Source organism: Notamacropus eugenii, chromosome 5 (genome assembly GCF_028372415.1).
Source record: "Notamacropus eugenii isolate mMacEug1 chromosome 5, mMacEug1.pri_v2, whole genome shotgun sequence".
NCBI classification, from domain to species: domain Eukaryota; kingdom Metazoa; phylum Chordata; class Mammalia; order Diprotodontia; family Macropodidae; genus Notamacropus; species Notamacropus eugenii.
The window spans coordinates 199,771,373-199,797,380 of NC_092876.1; the positions used below are offsets into that span (position 1 = coordinate 199,771,373).

Sequence of the window (26,008 nt, forward strand, 5' to 3'; positions counted from 1 at the left end):
GTTCCCACATCTGCTGTTTCTGTAAGAACTATGAGTTTCAGGGACACACTTGTTGCTCTAGTGAGCACTGAGGAATATAGGAAGAACTTGGGACATTGGCCAGGGGGTGGAGGGCTAGGTAGATACAGAAGGTCTTGAGGAAAGGTCTGTAATGAAGTCAGAATATTAGGGCTGGGGGCAGTTCTATTAGGACTCCATCAATCTGGAGAAATATTCAACAAAGGAGAAGAGAAGGAACTGCCAGTTAGGAAGGAGGAAAACCAGGAGAGAGTGGAGAGTGGTGTCTTGAAAACCTAGAGAAAAGAGAATAATAAACAGTGTCAAAGGCTGCAGAGAGTTCAAACACAATGAGGGTTGAGAAAAGGCCATTGGATGTGGCAAGAGATCATAAGTAACTGATTTTCAGTAGAATGATAATATTGGAAAGTCAGATTTTAAGGGTTTAAGAAGAGAGTGAGAGGAGAGAAAGTGGAGGCATCAGTGGCCTTTTTAAGGAGTTTAGCTACAAAAAGTCAGAAGAGATATAGGATGATAATTATCAGGGATGGAAGGGTCAAGTGAGGGTTTTTTCAGGATGGGGAAGATGTGGGCATGTTTGTAGGCAATGAGCCAATAGAGAGGCAGAGAGTGAAAGTCAGTGAAAGAGATGGGATGACAGAGGGGGCAATCTGATGGAAGAGATGGGATGGAACGGGATTATTTAGACAGATAGAGGGGTTAGCCTTGGTAAGGAGTAAGACCACTTCATCATGTGAGACAAGAGTGAAGAAGGAGAAAGTGGCAGAAGGCATCTAAGCGATCTGAGTTAAGAAGAGAAGAAAAGATGAATTTCATGGTGAAAGATTTCAATTTCTTCCATAAAATATAAAACAAAGTTCTCAGCTGAGAGAGTGGGGACAGGGGAAGCAATAGGAGATTTAAGGAGGGATGAAAGAGTTCAGAAGAGTTGCTGCAGCAGAGAGTGGGATAGTGAGAAGATATAGATAAAGGAGATATAGAAGAATTGCCTGGCAGCAGCGAGGGCTCAATTGAGGTTTTATATCATAATTTTGTAGTGGACCCAGTTACAAAAGTCATATGATTTTCTCCACCTTTATTCAGCAGTACTTGTGTAGTAGAAAAGGCAACAAATGGTGGGAACAATCCAAAGCTGGGGCTTGTTTGGGTGTAATCAGACACAAAAGTGCACTAGAGATGAAAGAGAAAAGGACAGTATGGCATTGAACCAGTTCACCAAGGGAATCAAGATGCAAAAAGGAGGAGAGTATGGCTAGTGCAGGAATGATGGCCTGAGAGAGAACTAAGAGGTAAAGAAATCTGTCAGGTTATGGATGAAGAGTAGGGTTTGATTTAATTAAAAGTGAAAAATAGAGAAACTACACTCTGTATCAGAAATATTATTCAATATTGTTTTAAACCATTTAAAATACCTAGACAGCATAAAATACCTGAGTGCATACCTGCCAAGGAACTATATGAACATAAACATAACACTTTTTATACAAATAAACTCAGATCTAAATAATCGAAGTAATATTTATTATTCATAGGTAGAAGAAACCAATATGATTATTAAAATAGTAAAACTTTGCTTAACTATATAATGTTAAATTACTAAATGTTAAATTACTAATTATAATGTTAAATTACTAAAAAATTGTCTTACTGAATTAGAAAAAATAATAACAGTTCATTTGGAAGAACAAAAGGTCAGGAACTTCAAAGAAACTAGGGGAACAAGATGTAAAGGGAGTAGGTTCAGCAGTATCTTCTTGAAGTGTAAAAAGCATAATTTCAATTATTTTAAATTAAAATTTTCTTGTATAAGCCAAGAATAGAAAAATGCCCATAATTTGGGGAAAAGCTTACATAGACAAACTTTCAGATAGGACGTGATTAGGTTGAAATATTAATGTGATATAGGAAATGATGAGCTGATTGATTTAGAAAAACATGCAAAGACTTCAACTTATGAAGGAACCTGCTATCCACCTTCAGAGAAACAGATGATGTCAGGCCTAGAGGCCTGTGTGGGCTACCCGAGTCTTCTTACCTCACCTCCGAGGTCTTCGGTTGGCCAAAACCGGATGCTCATATGAGAGAAAGGACGTTCCAGAGTCGAACAAGGGTTGAGCTTTATTTCAGGGTCTCGGTTACAAGTGCAGGGGGGTCTTCCTTAGGAGGAAGAGGGGGAGATTTCCTAAGGAGGCTAAGATCTTAAGGATTGGAAGTAGAAGTACAAGCGGGGAGAGAGGGGGAGGGGAGAGAGGAAAGAAGAAAAGCGGAGCCTACTGTCCTCTTGGCTCCTCATGTGCTAAGAGAGCTTTCAGGCTTCCTCAATCCTACTTAACCTTCAGCCGCATAGTTTGCATCTGAATACCGTGCTGTTAGGTAACTAGGTGTGCCCAGATCCGGGACAATCTTGAGGGCGGGGAGATCTCTCTCCCATCACGTTTCTCACGGGAAGAGGCGGAATTACTCGAGATAGCTCGGTTCACCTCGATCCCCTGCCGTTTCCTGGGGGGGTCTCGTGAGAGCTCTAAGATTTAGAAGCTCCAACCTTTACCCACCCGAGACTGTCCACATGGAATTGAGCTTCCAATCCCAACAAGATGACAAGAGGAAATAGGCATAGTACAATCTTGTATATATGAATATGAGTATATATGTGCATAAATGTGTATGTTTATAGATATCTATGTATATTTATGTATAGGTATATATGTATATGTACATATGTATACATATATACATATATATAGATATAGATCTATCTATCTATGTATCTCCATATTTTCTTTGGCAGGGATAGGGAGGGAAAAAATTAAGTAAAAAATGCACAGCAGAGAACAAAAGAAAACCAACAAGGAAGCAAAGAAAAGCTGGGAAGTTTTGAAAGCAATGTATAGTATTTATTATATAGGTTTTCTTGAAATGGAAATTTAGTATTTTATATTGAATCCTCTTTTACGATCCTCTGCGTACATGACAATGTGCTTTTTTTCTCATTTTAGATTTAAGTTTAAAATTTTAATTTGCCAAAAAAATTGGGAAGCCAAAAAAGATTATAATTTGATAAGGAAAAGCAGAGGGAGAGGTGAAAAGCTAATAGATAATGCAGATTAGGGGATTGTGAATTCTTGAACATGGAAGTGGTACATTTGGGTGATGTCAAGATCAAGGGTATGACCATCTTTGTGTGTGGCTAAAGGGGGGTGGAAGAGTAGCTTATGAGAGGTAAGTAGGTTGAGGGACTGAGTGAAGGAGAATCAATATGCAATATGTATGCCCTAGTGTGAGGGCAAGGGCTGGGGAGGAGAGAAAAAGTGTAAACAAATATCAAACTCATTGAGGAAGAAAGGTGAGTGACCTGTGGATGTGTAGATCACAGTTATTGGGATTTTGATTGAGTGGTAGATATGAATAGTATAAACCTCAAAAGAAGAGAGATTACTGAGTGATGGAGGAAGGGGAAGAACCTGAAAATGGCAGGGAAGTCAGGAGTCTTCCAACTCCCCACTTCAATTGGTGAGCCAAGGAGAGTGAGTGAAAGTACAGCCAGTACTTGAAAGGGTGACCAGGGAATCTATGTCATCATGTGGAAGCCAAGCGTCAGTAAAATCTGGTAGATGTAAGTAATGGGAAATCAAAAGATTTAAGATGAAGGGAAGTTTGTTATATATGGAACAGGCATTCCAGAGGGCAAGGTGAAAGGACTGAGTGGAGTTAGGGTGAAACTTTGGCATGTGAGAGGGGTGAGGGGATGGGAATGAGGAATTAGATGGTAGGGGCTGAGGAGGGGGGTTTAGATAATGATCTGCAGTAGTCCGGAGTCACTGGGATATAAAAGGTATGATCAGGAATGAGAATGTTCATCACTGAATGGAGAACACCATTCTCTCTACCCTCAAAGGACAGGTACAGCAAGAGATGGGAGGTATGAAGTCAAAGGGAGGGTTGTTCTTTATTGTACTACAAGATCTCTGTGTGCCAGCTGGGAGATTCAGCTGGCAGCAGGAGGTAGAAGATGCCTTGTGCTGGTACAGATGGAAGTAGTTGCTTTGGAGTAGAGAAAGATGCCTTACCTGGCCCCTAGCAGTCTTTCCTCAAGGGACATATTGTGCCCAGTAGGAGATGAAAAATTTAGGGTGCTAGTGCTCCCATGGTCTGAGTTCTCCCCTGAAGAGAGGGTTACTGTGAAGCTAGTACAGAAAATAGAATGATTTCCCCAGCATTTAGCCTTATGTGTGGGAGTAGCTAGGTAGTGCAGTGGATAGAACACTAGTGCAGGAATCAGGAGGACCTGAGTTCAAATCTCACCTCAGCCATTTGACACTCATTAGCTGTGTGACCTTGGGCAAGTCACTTAACTCCAACTGCCTCATCCTGGGTCATCTCCCGTCATCTTGATGAATATTTGGTCACTGGATTCATATGACTCTGGGGGGGAAGTGAGGCTGGTGACCTGCACAGCCCTCCCTCACTCAAAACAATGTAAAGTGCAAATCATGTCATGTCTCTGATGGCATGATCTTCTTTAGCAATGAAGGACAAACACACACAGCCTTCTGTGTTCAGCTTGAAGTCAGATGTCTTCATTTGGGGCAGTGGAGTCACTTTCTGGCTATCCCCCCCAAATGACCTTGGATGGGGGGGAGGCAAGAAGAGATATAACAGCTGTCCAGCAGAATGGTATTGCTTCAATTCAATGAGCATTTTCTGAGCTCCTCCTACAGGTCAGGAACTGTGCTAGCAGTGAAGATAGAAAAACAGAATTAAAGTCCCTGCCTTCAGAAACCTTTCATTTTGAATGGGGGGTGAGTGGGATGGGGAGCGTGAACACGTACACAGATAAATATATACCAATAAATACAAAATAATTTAGAGGCTTGTGGATAACACCAACATCTGGAGGAATCAGGAAAGGCCTCACATGATACTCAGTTTTGGATTAGAGTGAGAGAGACAGGGATGACATTCCTTGGCTCCCAGATGTGATCATGTCTTGGTGGGGTTGGGGGTAGGGGTGGGCAGCATCCTGAATGCAGTTGCAGTTTTCACTGAGCCAGTGGTTCCTCGGGCTCAATCCTGTCCGGCTGGGCTGAAGTCACAGAAAGCAAAAACTCAGAGACCAGCCCCTCCAGATTGGCTGCTGAAGGAGTACCTGAAAGGGCAAAGAATGAGAAGCCATTCGGTAGACATGGAAGATATAGCCCAGGGGAAAACTCCACCACATCACGTGGATCTGACCAGGAGCCTGAGGAGAGGAAAGGTAAGTGCAACCGGACCAACTCAATTACCAATCCAGTATTTCAGAGTAATCAATTACAGTCAGTCAGTCAACTAGCATTTTTTAAGCTCCCACTATGTGTCAGGTACAGGATACTTTTGTACAGTGACATGGGAGGAGAAGGTATTAGCAGCCAGGGCAACCAGAAGAGGTCTCACGCTGGAGATCCTCCCCTCCTTCTTTCCCACTCTCAAAATTTCCTTGCCTTGTCTATGCTTGCTTATTGCTTTATTATGTCCACTTCCTTCAGGGCTCTGACCTTGGCTCTCCAAGGTGATAGCTAGCCATTCTGATCAAAGAGATCAATGGGAACATGTTAGTGGATCTATCTTTGTCAGTGACTTAATTTAGTAAAAATAAAAAAATTGAAAAGCCAGAAAAAAGTTGGTTTAACTCCATAATAATTAATAATAATGAACTTAATAACAGTTCACATTGACTTACAGCCTTAAGGTTTGCAAAAGCAATGTGCTTACAACAGCCCTTCAAGATAGGTAATAGTGAATATATCATTATCATTACTTCATAGATGAGGAAATTGAAGCTTGGAGACATTGGATGACTTTCAATAGGGTCATGCAACTAGTAAGTGTCAGAGCAAAGATTTGAATCCCGGTTTCCATTTTGTTTCCTATACCTCTACTAATGCAGTTCTGCTTCCTCTCTGCAATTTGTAATCTTAGGAAACTGCCTGGATCACTGAGAATTTAAGTGACTTGCCCAGGATCACACAGTCAGTATGTGGCAAAGGCCAGAATTGAACCCAATTTGTTCTGACTCTTCGTGACAAAGGTCAGCTCTCTGCATGCTAACATCCTTAGTGATCTTATCTCACTTTATATGCATTGTAACTGGGGTCTTTGGGATACATACTACATACTAGGTGGAAATTTCAAGCATCTCAGCAAGGTAAGTAGAAATAAAGATTCCAGAGGCAGAGGGGCCTTTTAGACGTAGCTCATGATATGCCACATAGATGGTCTCCTCTGCCATTGTTTAGAGTCTGACTTGGCTTTTCTTTTATCTCCCAAATAAATGCCTCCCTGAAATTCGCCAGCACTGGATGACAGAGGATGGACGAGCCCTTGTCAACGACTGTAGGAGCCAGGGGAAGCCTGTATGGTGATAGGTGATGGTCGTGAATAAGGATGAAGTTTTAATTTATTTCAGTCGGAAGCTGTTCTGATTGTTTATTAATCAAGTTAACCAGCTTAGGGATTTGTTACAAAAGACATATTGCTTATGTGCAGAATAATTTACAGCCAGGGCTCTGCAAAGGTTAGAGGCTGCTTTCATCTTACTGTGAGGCTGGTGACAGGATGTGAAACTCTTGGTAGCAATTGTGTGTGTCAGGGTTTGCTAAATTGAAGACTGGCCTGAAGAAAAAGGGAGTGTCTGCCACCTCAACAAAAGAAGGCTCATATGCTGCACGCATTAAATTACCTGTAGGAAGACAGACATGTGGCGATTATTTTTAAATTATCTAAGAAAGGTGAACAGACAGTGACCTAGAATGCTTTCCCTAAGACTTTCAGAAGATTGTTTACTATCTGATTAATCCCAGGATTCAGTTCTTCCATCTCATAGGGACAAAGTAGTTAGCAGCAAGACTAGCCCTGGAACAAGGAAGAAAGAGATCTAATTAACCTAGCATCTCAACAAGCCCCTCTCCCCTCCTTCTTGCTCAACAGATCCTTAAGCTTTCTCCTGTCCTCTCAGCCATCTCCAAAAAATATCAGAGAAATGCATACTCACTAATGGAAGTGGTTTGTCCTTTGTTCTTGAGGAGGACCTTGATGAGGAAGATGATGACATGACTTGCAATTGAATTGGATTTAAGTGAAGGAGGGCTGTGCAAAGTCACTAGTTTCACTTTCTTCTCCAAAGCCATCTGGTTCCAGTGGTAAGATATAAATCAGGAAGACTGGAGGTGCCTGGGATGCAGTGGGAGACCTTGGCCTTTTTAGGCTAATTGAGTAAAGAAAAGCTTAAATCAACCTCTTTGGGAGTGCGGAAAGGGATATTTGCATTTTAACTAGGATTAAAGCTCTCTTTGGGTGAACTTCTTTGTCATCTTTTATTTACTAGGGTGAGGCAGAGCTTTCTAGTTCTGATTTGTTGAGAATATCCAGAGGCAGGTGTAATAGGCATTATTAATTAGTAGGGCAGATTGTTAACTTTATTTGACAGAGAAGGGTACTGAGCACCAGAAAGGAAGCAATAGGATGAAGCTAGAACAATGGAGCTGTAAGCATTGGTTAGTGCCAAGGAAAGAAGGGGTGGGTAGAGCCTGAACAAGCTAGTTGTGTGTCCTGAATTAGTCAACATGTCAACAAATACTTATTTATGCCTATATATACCACATACTGTGCTAAGCACTGGGTTACAAAGAAAGGTAAAAAGCAGTCATTTCCATAGAGGAGCTTACAAGATATTGGGCTAGACAACGTGCAAACAACTACGTAAAACCAGAATATATACAGTATAAACTGGAAATGATGTCAGAGGGAGTGCTCCCTCTGAGTATTATGTTCAGCATTAAAGGGGAGCTAAGAAAGTCTTCCTACAGAAAGTGGGGCATTAGCCGAGACTTAAAGGAAGACAAGAGATGGATGGGGATGAGAGCATTCCAGGCACAGCAGACAGCTAGTAAAAATACATAGTCAGGAGATGGAATGTCTCATGTTAGGAACATTGAGAAAGCCAGTATCATTGGAGCAGAGAGTACATGTGGGAGAGAAAAGTATAAAAAAGACTGGAGAGGTAGGAAGGGGCAAGGTTATTGTTGTTGTGGTGGTGGTGTTTGTCTTTCATTGCCAAAGAAGACCACGTCATTGGAGAAATAATGACATGACTTGCACTTGACTTTGTTTTGAGTGAGGGAGGGCTGTGCAGATCACCAGCTTTACTTTCTCCTCCTGAGCCATCTGAATTCAGTGACCAGATATTCATCAGGATGACTGCAGATGACCCAGGATGCATTGGGAGACCTTGGCCCCTTTAGGCCAAGGTCTATTTAAATACTCACTTAGGATGAGGTAATACCCGTTCATTGAATAGGCCTATTTAAGAAGTAGCCAGGGGGTGGCCCCTTTAATGAGGGAAAGAAAAATGAAGACATCAGGCTAGGAGGGAAACAGTACTGATAATCACTCTGAAGTCAGGAGGGTCCAGAGTTGTCCAATGTGTGAGCTTCAGAGTGCAGTAGGTTTAAGGTTTTGGGAAAGGAAAAGAGAGGCAGTGAGGAGAGGAGGGGAGGGGAGGAGAGGGAAGGGGAGGGAAGGGGAGGGGAGGAGAGGAGAAGAATCTAGCCAGTAAAACCCAAGTTAACTGGGCATCTTCTGACCATCCAAATTTACCTTCTTTTGGAGAGGAGAAGGAAGGGGAGGGGGAGACAGACAGGAGAGAAGGAGCTGAGTTACCTAGCTAGCTATTCAAGTAGCTGCATCTACTCACAGACTGTTGTGTTCATCCTTCGTTTTTGAAGAAAACCATGCCATCAGAGAAATGATGACATGACTTGAACTTTGGCTTTGTTTTGAGTGAGGGAGGGTTGGGAATGGGGACTGAGGGTGGTGGTGATGCAGAATAACATGGTTAGACTATGGATCAATTTCAAAACTGAGCACAGGGTGTACTGGAGTGGGGAGAGCCTTGTGGTAGGAAGACCAACCAGCAGGCTACTGCAATAGTTCAGGGTCAGAAGAGAGAAGGGAACCATGTATGAGAGATGTTACAGAGCTCTGGGCAACAGATTGGATATAGGGCAGTGAAAGGAAGTGAGGATCAAGGATGGTGCCTAGATTGGGGAGATGGGTGCCTGGAAGGATGGGATTTCCCTTGAAAATAATAGGGAAACAATGAAGAGAGGAGAGATTGAAGGGAAAGATGAGTTTAATTTGGAACATGTTGAATTTAAGCCATCTTAGGATTTGAAAAAAATGTCTGAAAATTGTGGTCTGAAGTGAGAAAGACTCATCTTACAGAGTTCAAATCTGACCTCAGGCACTTACTACTTGTGTGACCCTGGGCAAGTCATTTAACCTTGTTGGCTTCAGTTCCTCATCTGTAATATGAGCTGGAGAAGGAAATGGCCAACTACTCCAGTATCATTGCCAAGAAAACCCCAAATGGAGTCACAAAGAGTTGCACATGAAAGAAATGACTAAATAACAACAAAACATTTTTAAAATATCCCTCATCATGTTTCCTCTGAGCATTACACCTGAAGTAGTAAGACTAGCTCACATTTATGTAAAGCTTCAAACTTTTACAAAATGCATTATGTATATAACCTGCTACACGTGTTGGCTGATTTTTAACTTGACAACAGCCTCATGAAGTAGGTCCTATTATTTTCCTTCTTTTATAGATGAAGAATATGGGTCATGGAAGCTAAGTAAACAGTGAGTATCTAAGGTGGGATTCCAACTTAGGTCTTCTTGACTCTATCTACATCCAGTATTTTATTCTGTCACACTGCCCCTCTAAAGAAAATAAGCTATATTGTGGGCCTTTAAGACCTATCTGGTGACAGAGAAATTTGAGGGATATGAAGGATTTCCTGGGATCTCAGAAAACATAATATGTGGGCAACTGCCTCCTACCTATGATAACATAAGCCTGGCCCTAGCTGATAGATACTGAGCTGGGTAGAAATGGGGGGTGGGGTTGTTTGGTATTTTGAAAATAAGACCCTACTCATGGAATTGTTTTGAAGAAGAATGCTAAGTAGTTTACCTGGGGTGTAAGAACATAAAAATGATCCTGACCCTGTACCCTGAAAAGGGCACAGAAAAATTAGTGTGTGCACATTCAACTGGGTGACAACCTGGACGCCAAGTAGACTCTGAAGTGAAGATGTGGGACAATGGTGTTCCACCTGAAGTTCCTAACCTGTGATAAAGCTTAATATTATGAAGAAAAGTCTTCCCCACCACTGCTCTGCAACTAGTTAAATGAACTTGGTCCTGGACAAGCATTAATAAGCTTGTTACAGGGACAAGGACCTCTGGGGGTAAGAAAATACTGGAAGGCAATTTGGTAAGGTAGAAGAACTGGACAGGCAACCAGGTGATTTGAGTTCTAGCTCTTATATATAGATCTGATTACTTTGTTTTTTTACTTAAAAATCTTTAGTGTTTCCTAATGACTCCTAAAGGCAGTGCAGTGGATAGAATGCCAGGCCTGGAATCAGGAAGACTCATTTTCCTGAGTTCAAATCTATTTTCAGATACTTACTAGCAAGTCACTTTACCTTGTTTACCTCAGTTTCCTCATCTGTAAACTGAGCTGGAGAAGGAAATGGTAAACTATTTTAGTGCCTTTGCCAAGAAAACCCCAAATAGGGTCAGGAAGAGTAGGGCATGATTGAAATGACTGAACAACTACAAATGATTCCTGAAGAAAGTTCATAACCCTTTGCCTGCCATTGAAGGACCATTACAATCCTTTCTAGGCTTAAAGTACTATTTATTCCTGTCTTTAAATTCTGAATTATAGTCAAACTGTACTAGCGTATAGAATAGTACAAAGTAGTACAGATACATAACACAAATAAAAAAATATGCGTTGAAGAAGTAGTTCTGACTCTTTCTATGTTGTCGTTTCCTTGGCTGTAAAATGAAGAAGTTGGAGTAGATAGTCCTTGATGAGGCTCCTTCCTGCTCCAGACCTCTGTAATTCTCCTGTCTAGTAACTGTCTGCTAAGACATAAAGACATATCAACTCTTAAGCCATAGTGGGACCATCGAGTATAGCACAGTTGCAGAAGTCATCATAAAGAAAGGCAATTTAGATTAATTTGGGACTAGAAAATGGGAAAATGAGCATGCTGTTCTTTAAAAACACAAGGAAGGATCATCTGCTAAAAAATGCAAGCTATAAAACCCAAATCTATAATGAGAAATACTTGAGCAATGGTTGGCCATTAGATGGTGAAATGGAAAAGGTTGTTTATTTTTGCTCTATCAACACATAAAATTCTCTTCTAAGTCGTAGGAGGAATTCACTCTGCAGTGGTGGAGGCTCGAGAATGAGCACGAATGAAATCATATAGAAAAGGAAAACACAAGCTATAGATGATTCACTAAGGACATCTTTATTGACCTAAAATATTTCATGCACTGACCAAGTAAGCTTGCCATTATTTTAAAGGCTGGTGGTATTAGTTTAATCATTTCCCTTTCCAGGAGTTCTCACAGATCGTAGAAGATATCTAGTTTAACCCCATTAGCTGAGGCTTGGTCTCTTGGTCAGTTCATCAGCAGTCAACAAATATTTATTAATCACTAGTTACTATGTGCCAGGCTGTATGCTGAGGATAAAAAGTCAAAATAAACAGAACAAAACAAGCAAAGAGTAAACCCAACTACCTTCCGTCCAAGGATCTCACATTCTATTGGAGGAGACAACACCTAAAAACTCTGTATTTATAAGATCCATGCTGGGTAAAGGATGGTAATCTCTGAGGGCAGGCACTGGCATTGGCATAAGTGGGCTTTCCCCTCTTTCTGCATCTTGCAGAAGGTGAGATTTGAGTTGACTCTTGAAGGAATCTGAAGATTCCGGGAAGGAAAGGAAAGAAATTGTTCCAGGCATGGGGGATGCTAATGAAAATGCATAAAACTGAATGATAGATTATCATATGCACAGTACAAAATAGGGAAAGGGAAGGAAATGAGCATTTATATAGTGCTTATCCTGTGCCAGGCACTGTACTGAATACTTTTGCAAATATTACTACATTTGATCACGGCAACAAATCTTCAAGGTAGGTGCTATTATTATTATTCTTATTTTACAGATGAATAAACTGAGAAAAACAAGGGTTAAATGATTTGCCCAGGGTCACACAGTTGGTAAGTGTTTGTAGCTACATTTGAACTCAGATCTTCCTAACTACAGGACCAGAACCCTATCCACTGCTCCACCTGTCAGGGGCCAGATGACCAGTATCACTGGATCACAGAATATGTAAAGGGAAGTGATATGTAAGGAGACCATAGGAATAGTTCACATTGTGAAGGGCTTTAAAAATCAGCAGACAATTTTATATTTGATCCTGGAGGTAACAGGATATCATTAAGATTTATTGAATGAGAACTACATGGTTATACCTGTTCTTTAGGAAGATTACTTTGACAGCTGAGTAAAGGATGGATTGGAGTAAGGAGACTTGAGGCAGAGAAATCAATTGGAAGGCTATTGCAATAACCCAGGCTTAAGCTGATGAGGATCTGCAGTAGGGTGGCAGCTATGTAAGTAGTGAGAAGGGACATACATGAAAGATATGAGTGTAGAAACAATAGGACTTGGCAACAGACTAGATATGTGAAGAATCAAGAATGACACTGAGGTTCCAAGCTTTGGTAGCTAGGAGAATAGTAATCCCCTCAACAGAAGTAGAAAAGTTCAAAAGAGAGATGGACCTTTGGGGGAAATATAAGGAATTCAGCTTTGGACATGTTGAGTTTAAGATGTCAGTAAGACACCAACTTTGAGATGTCTAATAGATGGTTGGTAATGTGAGATTGACAGTCAGGAGAAAGTTTAGGGTTGGATAAATAGAACTGAGAAATATAAATGATAGAAGTGATCACTGGACCCATGGGAGTTGAAGAGATCACTAGCTAGAGGGAAAAGAGAAAAGGACTCATGATGGATCCTTGGAGAATAACAATGGTTAGAGGGTATGATCTGTTGAAGATCCAATAGAGAAGACTGAGAAGGTGATACTGAGGAGAATCAGACAGGTAGGATACCTGTACCAGTATCAGAATAGGGCGATGTCACAAAAATCCAGTGAGGGGTACACAGGAGAGGGTGATGGACAGTGCCAGAGGTCATAGAGAGGTCAAGGAGGATGAAGATTGAGAAAGGTCATTAGATTCTGCCATTAAGAGATCACTGGTAATTTTGGAGTGAGCAGTTTTAGTTGGATGATAAAGTTGGAAACCTCTCTGCACAGGGTGTAGAAGAGAGGAAAAGGAGACAAATTGAAGGCACTATTGTAAACAGCTTTCTCACATTGGAATTTGATCATGAAAGAGAGGAGAGATATAGGGAGACAGTCAGCAGGGATAGTAGGATCAAATAAGGTTTTGTTTTTTGTTTTGTTTGTTTTTTTTAAAAGATGGAGGGGACGTGAGTGTGTTTGTAGGCAGCAGGGAAATAGCTAGGATACAAGGAGAATGAAGATTAGTGAGAAAGAGTAAATAATAGAAAAGAAATTTGCTGCAGAAAACTGGGTGGAATTGGATAAAAGGTGCATGGAGCAGGATTTACTTTGACAAGGAGAAGGGCAGTCTCATCAGGTAAGACAGAGGTGAAGTCGGGGATATGAGCGAAAACATCGCAATGATATAAGGTGGAGAGGAAGGGACAAGTCAAGTCAACAAACATTTATTAAGCATTTAATATACGCCAGACACTGTGCTAAGAACTGGAAATACAAATATGAACAGAAAAACAGTCTCTGTTGTCAAGAAGCTTATTTTCTAATGTGGGAAGACAGCATATAAATGAAAGCTGAAAGGAGTGAGTGAGAAAGTGTCCCTGCAGGAACATGGTGAAGAAAATCTGGAGAGTAAAGAGTGGAACCCAGAGAGAAACGAAGACAAGGCTAACCTGTATGCTTTCCTCAATGGAATTTTGGGAGGAACTGACCAATCAGAGGAAAAGGAAGTAGGGGCAGAGAATACTTCCAATGGCAGAAGACCAACGGTGGAATAAACTTCTGGGGTAACGAGTCTACTGAGAGGCTGAGGTGGAGGAAGCCTGGAGAGAATAGGTAACGCTTGGTGGGTGGCCTCCATGTTTTCAGTGAGGTATGAAGCAATGTTATCAGTTGAGAGGCTAGGGAGAGGGATGCCATGAAAGGTTTGAGGAGGGATAGAAAAATTGCTGTGATGAGTGAAACAGTGAATTATTTAGAGGCCATGAAAGAACAATGAAGGGCTAGTTGAAATTGTTAATGAGTTGTTTCATTCATGTTCAACTCTGAACTTCATTTGGGATTTTCTTGGCAAAGATACTGGGGTAGTTTGTCATTTCCTTTACCAGTTCATTTTGTAGATGAGGAAACTGAGGCAAATGGGGTAAGTGACTTGCCCAGGGTCACACAGCTAGTAAACATCTGAGACTGGATTTAAACTCAGGTCTACCTGATTCCAGACCTGGCACTCTATCCACTGTGCCAGTTGAAATTAAGTAACACAAATTTGTAGCGAAATGTGAATAGGAACAAAGGGAATGGTTGAAGTAATTCAGTATTGGAGATTGGTAAGGCATGATCAGTAACAGGATAAGGGTCAAGGGTATCGAGTCCCTTTACGGTATTTCTGATGAGTAATCATTCAATCTTGTGCTTAAACACCTCCAGAAACAGAAATGTGACATATGTCATTTTGAGAAAGCTTGAATTGTTTGGAAGTTCTTTGTGCTGATCTAATGGTCTCTGCTTGGTCTTCATTCCATTTGATATCACTGGTTTTTGATGCCATGGACATCTCCCTCTTTTTGAACCTTATTCTCCTAACTATCTATATAATTGTTCCTTCTTGCTTTCCTTTGAAAGATTATCATTCTTTTTTGCCCAGTAAATGTGGGCATCTCCTGAGCCCTCTGTTCTAAGCCCTCTCTTCTTCTTTCTAAACATTTTCTCTTTGGATGACCACATGAGATCCTATGGGTTTGAAATAATGGAGATTGATTCCGCATCATTTTCTTATTCATCCTATTTACAGTTATTTGATTTTGTCCTCTAACTGGTTAAGTCTTGGTTTTCTGTCTCTGGTCTTAGTTCAGAATTCAGCTGATTTGTTAAGTTCAGAAATCCAGTTCTCTTGCTAATCATTGATCTATTCTTGCCTCAAGGAACTTTGCTAACCTTGGGGGAATCCGTGCGAACACAAGGAAGTCAGGCATAATATCTTTACACCACCAGGCTGTCCATCAAGAATGTCTGATTTGCTTTCCCAGAATCTGGGCCATTATCAGTAACCTTGCAGGTGAACTCAGACAATGAGCACTTCTTAGTCACAGGGAAGGAAGGAGGGGGTCATTGCTAATCCCCCATTACCAAACTTTCAACCAATCATGCTCCCTGCACCTCAGCTGTGTAACCAGTCATATTGTTCCCCTTGCCTCAGTTATTTCATGATGTCATCTTTCTGTTCTATTTATTGGTAAAGTCCTGTTTGGCCAATAAATTGATCACACTCAAAATTTTTGTGCCTCAGTTTATCTGATTTTAACTGTTACAGGTTTAATTATCATCTCTTTGCAGAGAATTCCCAAATTTACTTATCTAGCCCTACTATATCTTCTGAACCCAAACCCACATCAATTGTCTGCTGAACATCTCCAAGAAGATATTCTATAGGTCCCTCAAACTCAACATGTCCAAAATGAATTTGTTACATTTTCCCCAAACCCACTCCTTCTCTAAACTTCTCTAACTGTTCAGAGTGGGGCAGCTAGGTGGTGCAGTGGATAGAGCACCAGTACAGGAGTCAGGAGGACCTGAGTTCAAAAGTCACTTCAAACACTTGACACACTCACTAGCTGTATGATCTTGGGCAAGTCACTTAACCCCAATTCCCTCATCCTGGGTCATCTCCAGTCATCCTGCTGAATATCTGGTCACTGGATTCAGATGGCTCTGGAGGAGAAGTGAGGCTGGTGACCTGCACACTGAAAACAAAGTCAAGTGCAAGTCATGTCATTATTTCTCTGATGGCATGGTATTCTTCAGCAACGAAAGACAAACATACACATCTAACTGTTCAGAGTACAACTATCCTTCTAGTCACCTATATTGGAATTTACAATCTTGGAATCATCTTTGATTTTTCTCTCTCCTTCAATACCCATATCCAATCAGTTGCAAAGTATTTTTGATCCTTCCTTCACAACATCTCTCATATTCATCACCTTCCTTCTGCTCACACAGCCTCTGTGTTACTTCAGACCTCATTATCTCTCATATGAGCTATTATAAGAGGCTCCTAATTGTTCTTCCTGCCTCTAGTTTCTCCCCACTCTAATCCACACTCCATACAACTTGTAAAGTGATATTTCTACAATACAGCTCTTACCTTGTGGTCCATAACCCTACTCAAAAATCTTTAAAAGCTCCCAACTGATTCCAGCATAAAATACAACATCCATTTAAGACCTCTACAACTGGTTTCTCTGGTCTTATTTCATATGCTCAAATTCCTGAGCTGTCTGTTCTAATCAGCCTGGTTTGCTAGCTATTTGCCATACACTATATTCTATCTCTTGAATCTTTGCCTTTGAACAAATGGTTCCTTGTGCATGGAATGCATTTCCTCTTACTTTTGCCTGATGGAATCCTTAGCTTTGTTGAAAGGACAGTTCAGGTTTCACCTTCTTCTCAAGATGTTTTCTGATTTCCCTTTCCCAAAACTTTTAGTACGCTTTCCCTCTTGAGATTACTTTGTATTTGCTCACTTTTGTCCATACTATATTGTTCTAGTAGAATATCAGCTCCTGGCAGAGCAGATGATAAAGCCCAGTGTTCCTCCATTTTATTGGAAGAATTATAGTTGATGACTTCCTGATCAGGGGCCATGTCCATTCCACAAGAGGGTGGAGGATGGCCTACCACCAATGGCAAGTGTTTAGTGGGCCTGAGAGTTTGAGTGTGTTGGGGAGAGGGGTGCCTCTTGGTTCCCTCCCAAGGGGGAGGGAAAGAGGAAATCAGTTGCCAAATGGGATGCAGAAATGGGAAGATGGCATTAGCAGGGAGAAGTCTTTATGGTATTTGCTACACTGGGCCTATTAATGTCTAATGAGGTATGGGAGACCAAGGGCAACGGAAGATTACCAGACTAGAAGTCAAGAGAGACCTCGATTCAATTTCCTCTTCTGACACAGCTATGTAACCATGAACAAGTCACTTAAACTTTCTGAGCCTCAACATCCACATCTATAAAGCGAGGAAAGAACAAAACCATAGGATTGTTGTAAAGATCAAACAAGATTAATGTTTGTAAAGAATTTTGTGAAGTTTTAAAGCACGATACAAATGTCAGTTACTAAATCTAATCCTTTTTTCTACACCACAACCTTTTGAGTGTTTGGAAATGATCATAATATCCTGTTCTCCCATATCTGTCTCTTCTTTTTTGCTCCTGCAATCAACACCTAGTACAAGCCCTAGAAGAGGTACAGAGTGGTTAATAATGTTTATTGACTCATCTGTAGCACAAAAATGCAAAGTGCTTCAAAGGACTGGCATTCAAAGCCATTGCAACTGGTTACAACTCTTCACCTTCTTGAACTATGGCTATACTTAACATTTGTTAAGTACAGGCTATGTTCCAGGAATTATGCTAAACACTGAGAGTACAAATAAAAGCAAAAAAAATCAGTCTTTACCCCCAAGGAGCTCCCATTCTAGTAGGGAAAGATAACTCATAGAAGGGAGCTGAAAGGAGGGGGTCGTATATGTGTAGGGAACAAGGCTGTTGGGAGGAAAAGCAGAGCTAGGAGTGAAGTCAATATTGGCTGGGTGTTTCACAAAATGGTTGTCTGGGCCAAGGACTCAAGTCATAGAGAGGGTCATAGGGTGAAGACATATCTAGTGTGAGAGGGCTGGGGATGAGCATGCAGAAAATTCTGGGCAATAAGGAGTGGATTGAGAAGTTCCATCTCTTCCTAACAACAGTTTTTCTCTTTTCCACTCCATCTTCTTCCTTTTTCTCTTTCACAGCAGTGCCAGACTATTCCTTATCACATATTGAACTGGTTGGTCATGACTTTCCTCACAAATTTTCAAGGGTTCCTTAGAGTCTACTTGTTAAACTTCAGATTCTTCTGTCTGGCATTCAGTCTTCCACAATCTGGCACCACCCTATGTTTCTTAAAGGATTTTTTTCATTCCCCTGATGATAATTTACAATCAAATTGAACTGCACTTGCATTTTCCTTTTGTTTATGCTATACCCTACACCTGGAATATCCTCTACTATCATCTCTGTCTGTTGCATTTATTCCTACTCATTCATTAAAACTCAATTTAAATGCTAACTCAATCAGAAAGTATTCCTTGATCCCTGGTCAGACGTGTTTCCATTTGGACCTTATGTTTCACTTTGTTTTGTACATTTCTAATGTACTTATGATGCCATGTTATATATAATGATGATCTGTATTATTCCCCTATTATATTGTAAATTTCATGAGCATGGGATCTAGTTTGTATCTTCCTCTAATACTTAGCACAGTGCTTTATACGCAACGGACACAAACAATTGATCAAACAATAATGAATTGAAATAATGAATTTCCCCTAATCATTTTCTCTGTACAAAAACATTGCCATTTCCTTCAACCTGAAGTGTCAGCATGATTCCAAGTCTCCTTACCATCTTGATTTTTCTCCCCAACACAACATCCTATCATCAACCTTTCTGGCAATGAGGCACTCAGAGGGAAATCTAATATTTTAGATGTAGTTTGAGCCGTAGCATAGTCCTTTGGGAATATCATCACTCTTGTTTGGGATATTATATTTCTACCTATCATTGCAGTTCAAGACTGAATTAGATTTTTGTGGATGTCATATCCCAATATCAGCTCAAATGGATCTTGCAATCTGCTAAGATTTTTGTGAACTGCTGTTTAGTCACCTCACCACCATCTAGTGCTTTTGTGGTTGAGTTTTTTTTTAAATAGTGCAGGAATTTACACTAATCTCTATTAAATTTCAGCTTGTTATCTCTGACCTATTATTCTGGCCTGTCAAGCTATTCTTAAGAATAACAAAGAAGGAATGATCTCTAAGCAAAGAGGAATTTGAGATTTTCTTTTAAGTGTATCAGCAACTTGAGTCAAAATTAATATCTGCAAAATGAACAAGAACAACTACTTATAGGATGAGAGGTCAAGGATGATCCTCGACAAGGTTAGGTAGTCTGTGGAGAAAGGATCAAGAGCAAACCTTTCCAGACAAATGGGATTCTGTATAGTGAAAATGAGAGAATTGGAATTTTAGGATAGGAAAGCTTATGAATGTGTAATTCAAAGAAAGTGAGTGGTAAAACTTTGGAGGAAGGCTAGAGGAATTACGTTAAATCTTTTGGTTTAGAGGAAGTGAAGCTAAAGCAGGGCACTGGGGGATATGTGGACCTTTGTCTGTATCTGAAAGGAAAGTCATTTCTTCCCTCCTTCCTGGAGGTAGTGGGATGGGGTGATGAAATCTTAAGAAAAGTGAGAGGTACATGCCAGGGTGCCCGGGAGGTTAAGGGCCTGAGAACATGCTGCTGCCACAATGAACAGCATTTAGCCACAATGAGATGTGAGGCAACAAAATTGCAATCTGCTCTTCTGCCATTGCCCAGCACCTTGGCAACTTTATTGGGGGACTGTGGAGGGCAGAGGGGGAAGGAGAGACAGAATGGGAAGTGGTGGTCAGCTTCTCTGAGGTGCAAGTGGGAGAGAAATGAGAGGAACTCCTAGTCCTGAGTGCTACTTCTGCCTCTATTATCAGGGGGTGAGACTCTGGTGTACCCAGAGCATTACAACAAAATAGTCTTCCTAATTCACTGGCCTGAATATCATTTTCATGCTCAAAAAAGCCTTTAAAGGCTCCTCATTGCCCACAGAATAAGATACATATGATAATTTAACCTGGCATTGAAGGCCCCTGGCAATTAAGTTCTGATCTACTGTTCCACACTTATTTCACACTTTTCTTCATGCTCTTCTCATTCCAGTAAAACTGGACTACGAGCTCCCCTTGCATTGAGCTCATACTGTTCTCTGCAGAATCACTGCCGAACAGAGCATCAAATTCTCATTTGCTGCGAGTTACCAAAAGTGAACTACTCTTCTTCCTTCCAGAGACAGTATGTTTCAAATCCTAACTTTATCTATGTTTCTTTAAGATTACATTTTACATCTACCTAGTCCCTAAAAGTCAGTATTCCAGTGAAACTGAGATTAACTCAGTGCATTATTGGTCTGTATACACTTTGCTCATAGGAAGTTGAGAGGGAAATTATTTTCTGTTACACACTGAGAGAGAACTCTGTAAATCACTGGGGTTTCCTCAGCTGGGTTCTTGAAATGGATTGAAGAGATTTTATCAATAAGTACTATTCTATTCCTCAAAAGCAGAGAAAAGGGTAAGCCATAGGAATCCAGACTGTCATGGATTCCCCTGAACATAACTGAATCAGATGTGAAAGAGAAACTTTTTTCACAGCTCCTCTGAGGCAATGGCCTCAGTTATTTTCCTATCCTATTCCCTGGGCTGGTTCAAGGCAACTTCTTCCAACAAGTAGCAGAGGCAAAGTCATGAGTAGACAGAGTGTCATACTTCAGGAGAGAAGGTGGGGAAATGGGCTTGGGCCACAAAAGGTGGCCAGAAAGAATAGTCAGTTTTCCTAATCAGTAAGACAATTCTGACCTCCAGACATTGTTTCAATGTGAGAGAACAAGGAACATAACTGAAGAGACCTTTTTTCCTTCCTTCTTTCCTTCTTCCTTCCTTCTTTCTTTCCTTTCTTTCTTCCTTCCTCTGTCCACATGGCACATCATGCCTTTACACGTGGGTGCTCTGTCCAAAGGAATGTAAATTTCCTTAACCCTTGCAAGATATCTCGGGGCTTGGGGGCAAGGTTTTTTTTCTTCCCTACTTATTGATTCTATCGTTTTTTCATCTCAAAACTGGGAAATTCTTTTGTCTCATGAAGTTTTCGTTTATGATTTCTTGAAAGAGAGCTCTGAAAAACCAGGTCTGGATGAAGCCCATTGGGATTTAAATGGAGCTACTTGACTATACTTTTAAATCCAAATCACTCTGGCTCTCATTGATTTGGCCAATAATAGGTCTCAGGCAAAGCTTCACTTGCTCATTGTTTGGGTTTTGAGGACTCAGAGTGAATGTAAATAGTGATTATTTCTGGTCTGGCCAGACACTCTGAGGATCTTTTCCTTCTAGACTGATTCTTTTGTGGAGGCAAGCCAGGCCATCTTTTGCCTCAATTCTTACCTAGCCTTAAATCACTGAATGGGTGTTGCCTCAGACAAACTGAGACCTGGGAAAGACCTTAGCTTAAAAAGGCCAAGGTCTCCTGCTGCATCTAGGGATATCACCACTTGAGCTGACCTATATCTTGTCACTGAACTCAGATGACTCTCAAGGAAAGAGTGAGGTTGATGACTTTGCATAATCCTGCCTCACTTAAATCTAATCCACTTGCAAGTTCAGACATCACCCTCCTGATGTCATTGGTCCTCTTCAAGAATGAAAAAAGAGCAACAATCTAAACCTTCTAATTTGTGTTAATGATACCACCATACTTCCATTTATTTAGGTTTAGTTCTTTGGAATCACTTTTGATAATTTCTTTTCTCTGATCTTCTATATCCTATCATTTGGAAAGTCCTACTCAGTATACCTTTATAATATCTCACAATGGTTCACCTCCTTTCTACTTGCACTATCACCAGTCAAGTTCAGGATATACAAAAACTTTAGAACAGCTCTTTTTGTGGTGGCAAAGAACTGGAAACTAAGGGGATGCCCATCAATTGGGGAATGACTGAACAAATTAATGATATATGAATGTAATGAAATATTATTGGACTACAAAGAATGATGAAAGAGAGTTTTAGAGAGACATGAGAAAACTTTCATGAACTGATACAAAATGAAGTGAGCTGAACTAGGATAATAATTTATGCGGTAATAAAAGCAATGTAAAAACAAACAATATTGCTGTGGGGAGGGGCAGAGCCAAGATGGCAGATAGAAAGATGCATATACTCTAGTGCTTCCCCCACAGCCCACAAAATACCTATAAAAAATGACTCTCAACAAATTGTAGAGCAGCAGAAGCCACAGAACAACAGAGTGAAAGAGGTTTCCCGCCAAAGGTAACCTGGAAGGTCGACAGCAAAGATCTATTTCATGGGATGCTGAGTGGAATGGAGCCCAGCCTTGGCTGTGCAGCACTGGGAGGAACAGTACCTGAACAGACTTCTGAGGCAGAATTCCCAGCAGGGAAGGTTCCAGATCCCTCAACTCACAAGTGACAAAGAAAGCTCCAAAATCAGTGTGGGAGGGCTTTCCCAGCTGGGAGAGAGGGGAATGCGGTTCCCCCAGCACTGGCCCCAGGTGGCAATGGCAACTGGTGGTGGGTGGCTACATGGAAGCAGCCTGGGTCCATTGTCCAGGCAGCTCAGCCTAAAGCCTCTGGCGGAATTCAGTAGCTGATCTGAACCTCAGTCCTCAGTAGTGTCTCCGCCCCCACCCAAAGCCCCTGGGGGAGTTGAGCAACTGATCTGAATCTCAGCCTTGAGAATGGTACTGGGGAGAGGAGGAGCACTGGGACCCTCCTCTTGACAAAGGATTCAGAAGTCAAGTAACTGACTGGAAAATTCCCAAAAAAGGGGAAAAAAATAAGACCATAGAAGGTTACTTTTTTGGTGAACAGGTATCTCCTTCCATCCTTTCATGAGGATGAAGAAGAACAAGACATACTGTCAGAGAAAGTCAAGGCCTCTGCCTCCAGTACCTCTAAAATGAATGTGAAATTGACTCAGGCCATAGAAGAACTTGAAAAGCATGTCAACAGCCTGCTAAAGGAGAACCAAAAAAATGCTGAGGAAAATAACACCTTTAAAAAGAGGCTAACTCAATTGGAAAAAGAGGTCCAAAAATCCAATGAGGAGAAGGAGGCTTTAAAAAGCAGAATTAGCCAAATGTAAAAGAAGGTTCAAAATCTCATTGAACAAAATAGTTCATTAAAAGAGAGAATCAAGTTCAGGGAAGCTAATGACTGAAAGATAAACCTAGAAGTTAGAAAATAAAACTGAAAGTTTGTAGAAGATAATGTGAAAGATCTCATTGGAAAAACAACTGACCTGGAAAATAGATCCAGGACAGACAATTTAAAAATTATGAGACTACCTGACAGCCATGATAAAAAAAAAAAGCCTACACATTATCTTCCATGAAATTATCAAAGAAAACTGCCCTGATATTCTAGAACCAGAGGGCAAAATAAATATTGAAAGAATCCATTGATCATCTCCTGAAAGAGACCTGAAGAGAGAAACTCCTAGGAATATTGTGGCCAAATTTCAGAATTCCCAGGTCAAGCAGAAAATACTGCAAGCAGTTAGAAAGAAACAATTTGAGTATTGTGGAAATACAATCAGGATAACACATGATCTGGTAGCTTCTACTTTAAGGGATCAAAGGGCTTGGAATAGGATATTATAGAAGTTAAAGGAACTGGAATTAAAACCAAGAATCACTTACCCAGCAAAACTGAGTGTAATACTTCAAGGGAATAAATGGTCATTCAATGATATAGGGGACTTTCAAACATTCGTGGTGAAAAGACCAGAACTGTATAGAAAATTTGACTTTCAGACACAAGAATCAAGAGAAGCAAGAAAAGGTAAACAGGAAAGAGAAATCATAAAAGATTTTCTAAAGCTGAACTTTACATTCCTACATGGAAGGATAACATTTGTAACTTAAGGCATTTCTCGTTATTTGGGTAGGTGGAGGGATTATACACACGCACACACACACACACACACGCAGACACACATATACGTGCACACACACACACACACATAAACAGAGAGTACAAGTTGAGTTGAATCAGAAGAGAAGATATCCATAAAAAAATAAAATAAAAATTAAGGGGTGAGGGAGGAAAAAAATACTAGGAGGAGAAAGGGAGAAATGGAATGGGGCAGGCTATAACTCATAAAAGAGATAAGAAAAATCTTGTTCAATGGAGGAGAAAAGGGAGAGGGTGAGAGGGGATAAGTGAAGCTTACCACCTTCACATATGGCTTAAGGAGGGAATAACATGCTCACTAAATTTGGTATGAAATCTATCTTACACTACAGGAAAGTAGGGGAGGAGGGGACAAGTGGGGAAAGGGGGATGATAGAAGGGAGGGCAAATGACAGAAGGGAGTAACTAGAAGTAAACACTTTTGGGAATGGACAAGGTCAAATGAAAGAATAAAAAAAGGGGGAGACAGGGTAAGATAGAGGGCAATATAGTTAGTATTACACAACATGATTATTATAGAAGTCTTTTGCAAAATGACACATATATAGCCTGTGTTGAATTGCTTGCCTTCTTAGTGGGGATAGGTAGGGAGGGAGGGAGGGAGGGAGAGAAGTTGGAATTCAAAGTATTAGAAATGAATGTTGAGGATTATTACTGCATATAACTGGGAAATAAGAAACACAGGTAATGGGGTATAGAAATTTAACATGCCCTACAAGAAAAGAGAGAAGATGGGGATAAGAGAAGGGTGGGGTGTGATAGAAGGGAGGGTACATTGAGGGAAGGGGTAATCAGAATGCAAGGTATTATGGAGTGGGGGGAGGGGAGAGATGGGGAGAAAAATTGGAACTCAAAATTTTATGGAAATGAATGTTGAAATCTAAAAATAAATAAATAAATACAATAAAAAAAGAAAATTAGAAAACAGACAATATTGAAAGATTTAAGAATTCTGTCCAATGCAGTGATCAATCAAGATTTCAGAGAATCAATAATGAAGAATACTACCTAACCTCCTGGACTAAATATGCAGAGTGAGACACACATTTTTGAACATGGTCAATATTGGAATTTGTTTTTGCTAGTCTATGCATATCTATTACTAGGCTTTTTCTTTTCTTTGGAGGGGAAAGAAAGTAGAAGAGACTAAAAAATACTTGTTAATTGAGAAAGATAGTTTTTAAAAATCTAAGAAGAACCTATAGATCAAAAAAAATCAGAATTTAAAGGGATATTAGAGATCATCTCGTCCAATCCTCTCATTTTTCAGATGAAGAAGCTGAGACCCAAAGAGGCATCATGGGATCACAGATTTAAAACTGGAAGATACTTTAGGGGCCATTTAGTTTAACCTTTCATTTTACAGATGAGTAAACTGAGGCCCAGAGAGTTTAAGTGATTTTCACACAGATAGTAAGTGAGACAGAATTGAAATTCAGGTTTCCTGACTCCAAAGCCAGCACTCTTTCCTCTGTTCCAAATAAACCTTATTTTGTTTCCTTTACAATTCCATTCAATTTTCAGCTGGGCAGGAGATGCCTGAGAAGAAAAATGTTTGACATATTTATGACTGTCACGTGGCTGGGGATAGTTTGGCTATGAATTCAAGGCACTTTTCCCTCCTTTTTTCTTTTTAAGAAAATAGTCATTCAGGCCTTTTAGCACTAATATGACTTGTGTTTGGTGGCAGTTACGAATTTTCAAACCCTGCCAGGCATTGGAGGACACAGAGGGACATATGTTTTCCCTGTGTTATGTTCCAAATTAAAAAAAAAAAACAAACAACAGGCAATTATGTGAAGGTCTGATTTATATTTCCAGGGAACAGCACTGTAATTCCCTTGTTTTTGTAGCTGTGGTGTTTCAAAACTTATTTATATTGCAAACTTTTCAAAGGAAGTTGGGTAATGATCATAAGATATTTTTCTCTTTCTGTCATGACATCTGAAAATTTTATGAGTTTGCTGAGATTTAAGAACTTGTCCTACTTTGGCTGCAAGCAGGGAACATGGCTGACATGATTTTACAGGGAGAGCAATCACTTGGTTAAGCCTCCAATGGCTCTCTCTACTTCACTTTAAAAAAAAAAATTCTTTATGTGGTGGGGTTGGAGGCATTTTTGGGCATCACTTCCTCCAGA

General features: G+C 40.5%; 1 protein-coding gene across 4 annotated transcripts in view; it reads left to right on the plus strand.

Moving 5' to 3' along the window:
• LOC140505659 (cilia- and flagella-associated protein 337-like) overlaps positions 1 to 26,008 on the plus strand; it is a 210,664-nt gene that overhangs the window by 10,025 nt on the left and 174,631 nt on the right. For all 4 annotated transcript variants that reach the window (XM_072611852.1, XM_072611854.1, XM_072611856.1 and 1 more), the window contains exon 2: positions 5,035 to 5,272. In XM_072611852.1, coding sequence (XP_072467953.1) covers positions 5,035 to 5,272 — 238 coding nt within the window. The remainder of the gene's footprint in view (positions 1 to 5,034; positions 5,273 to 26,008) is intronic.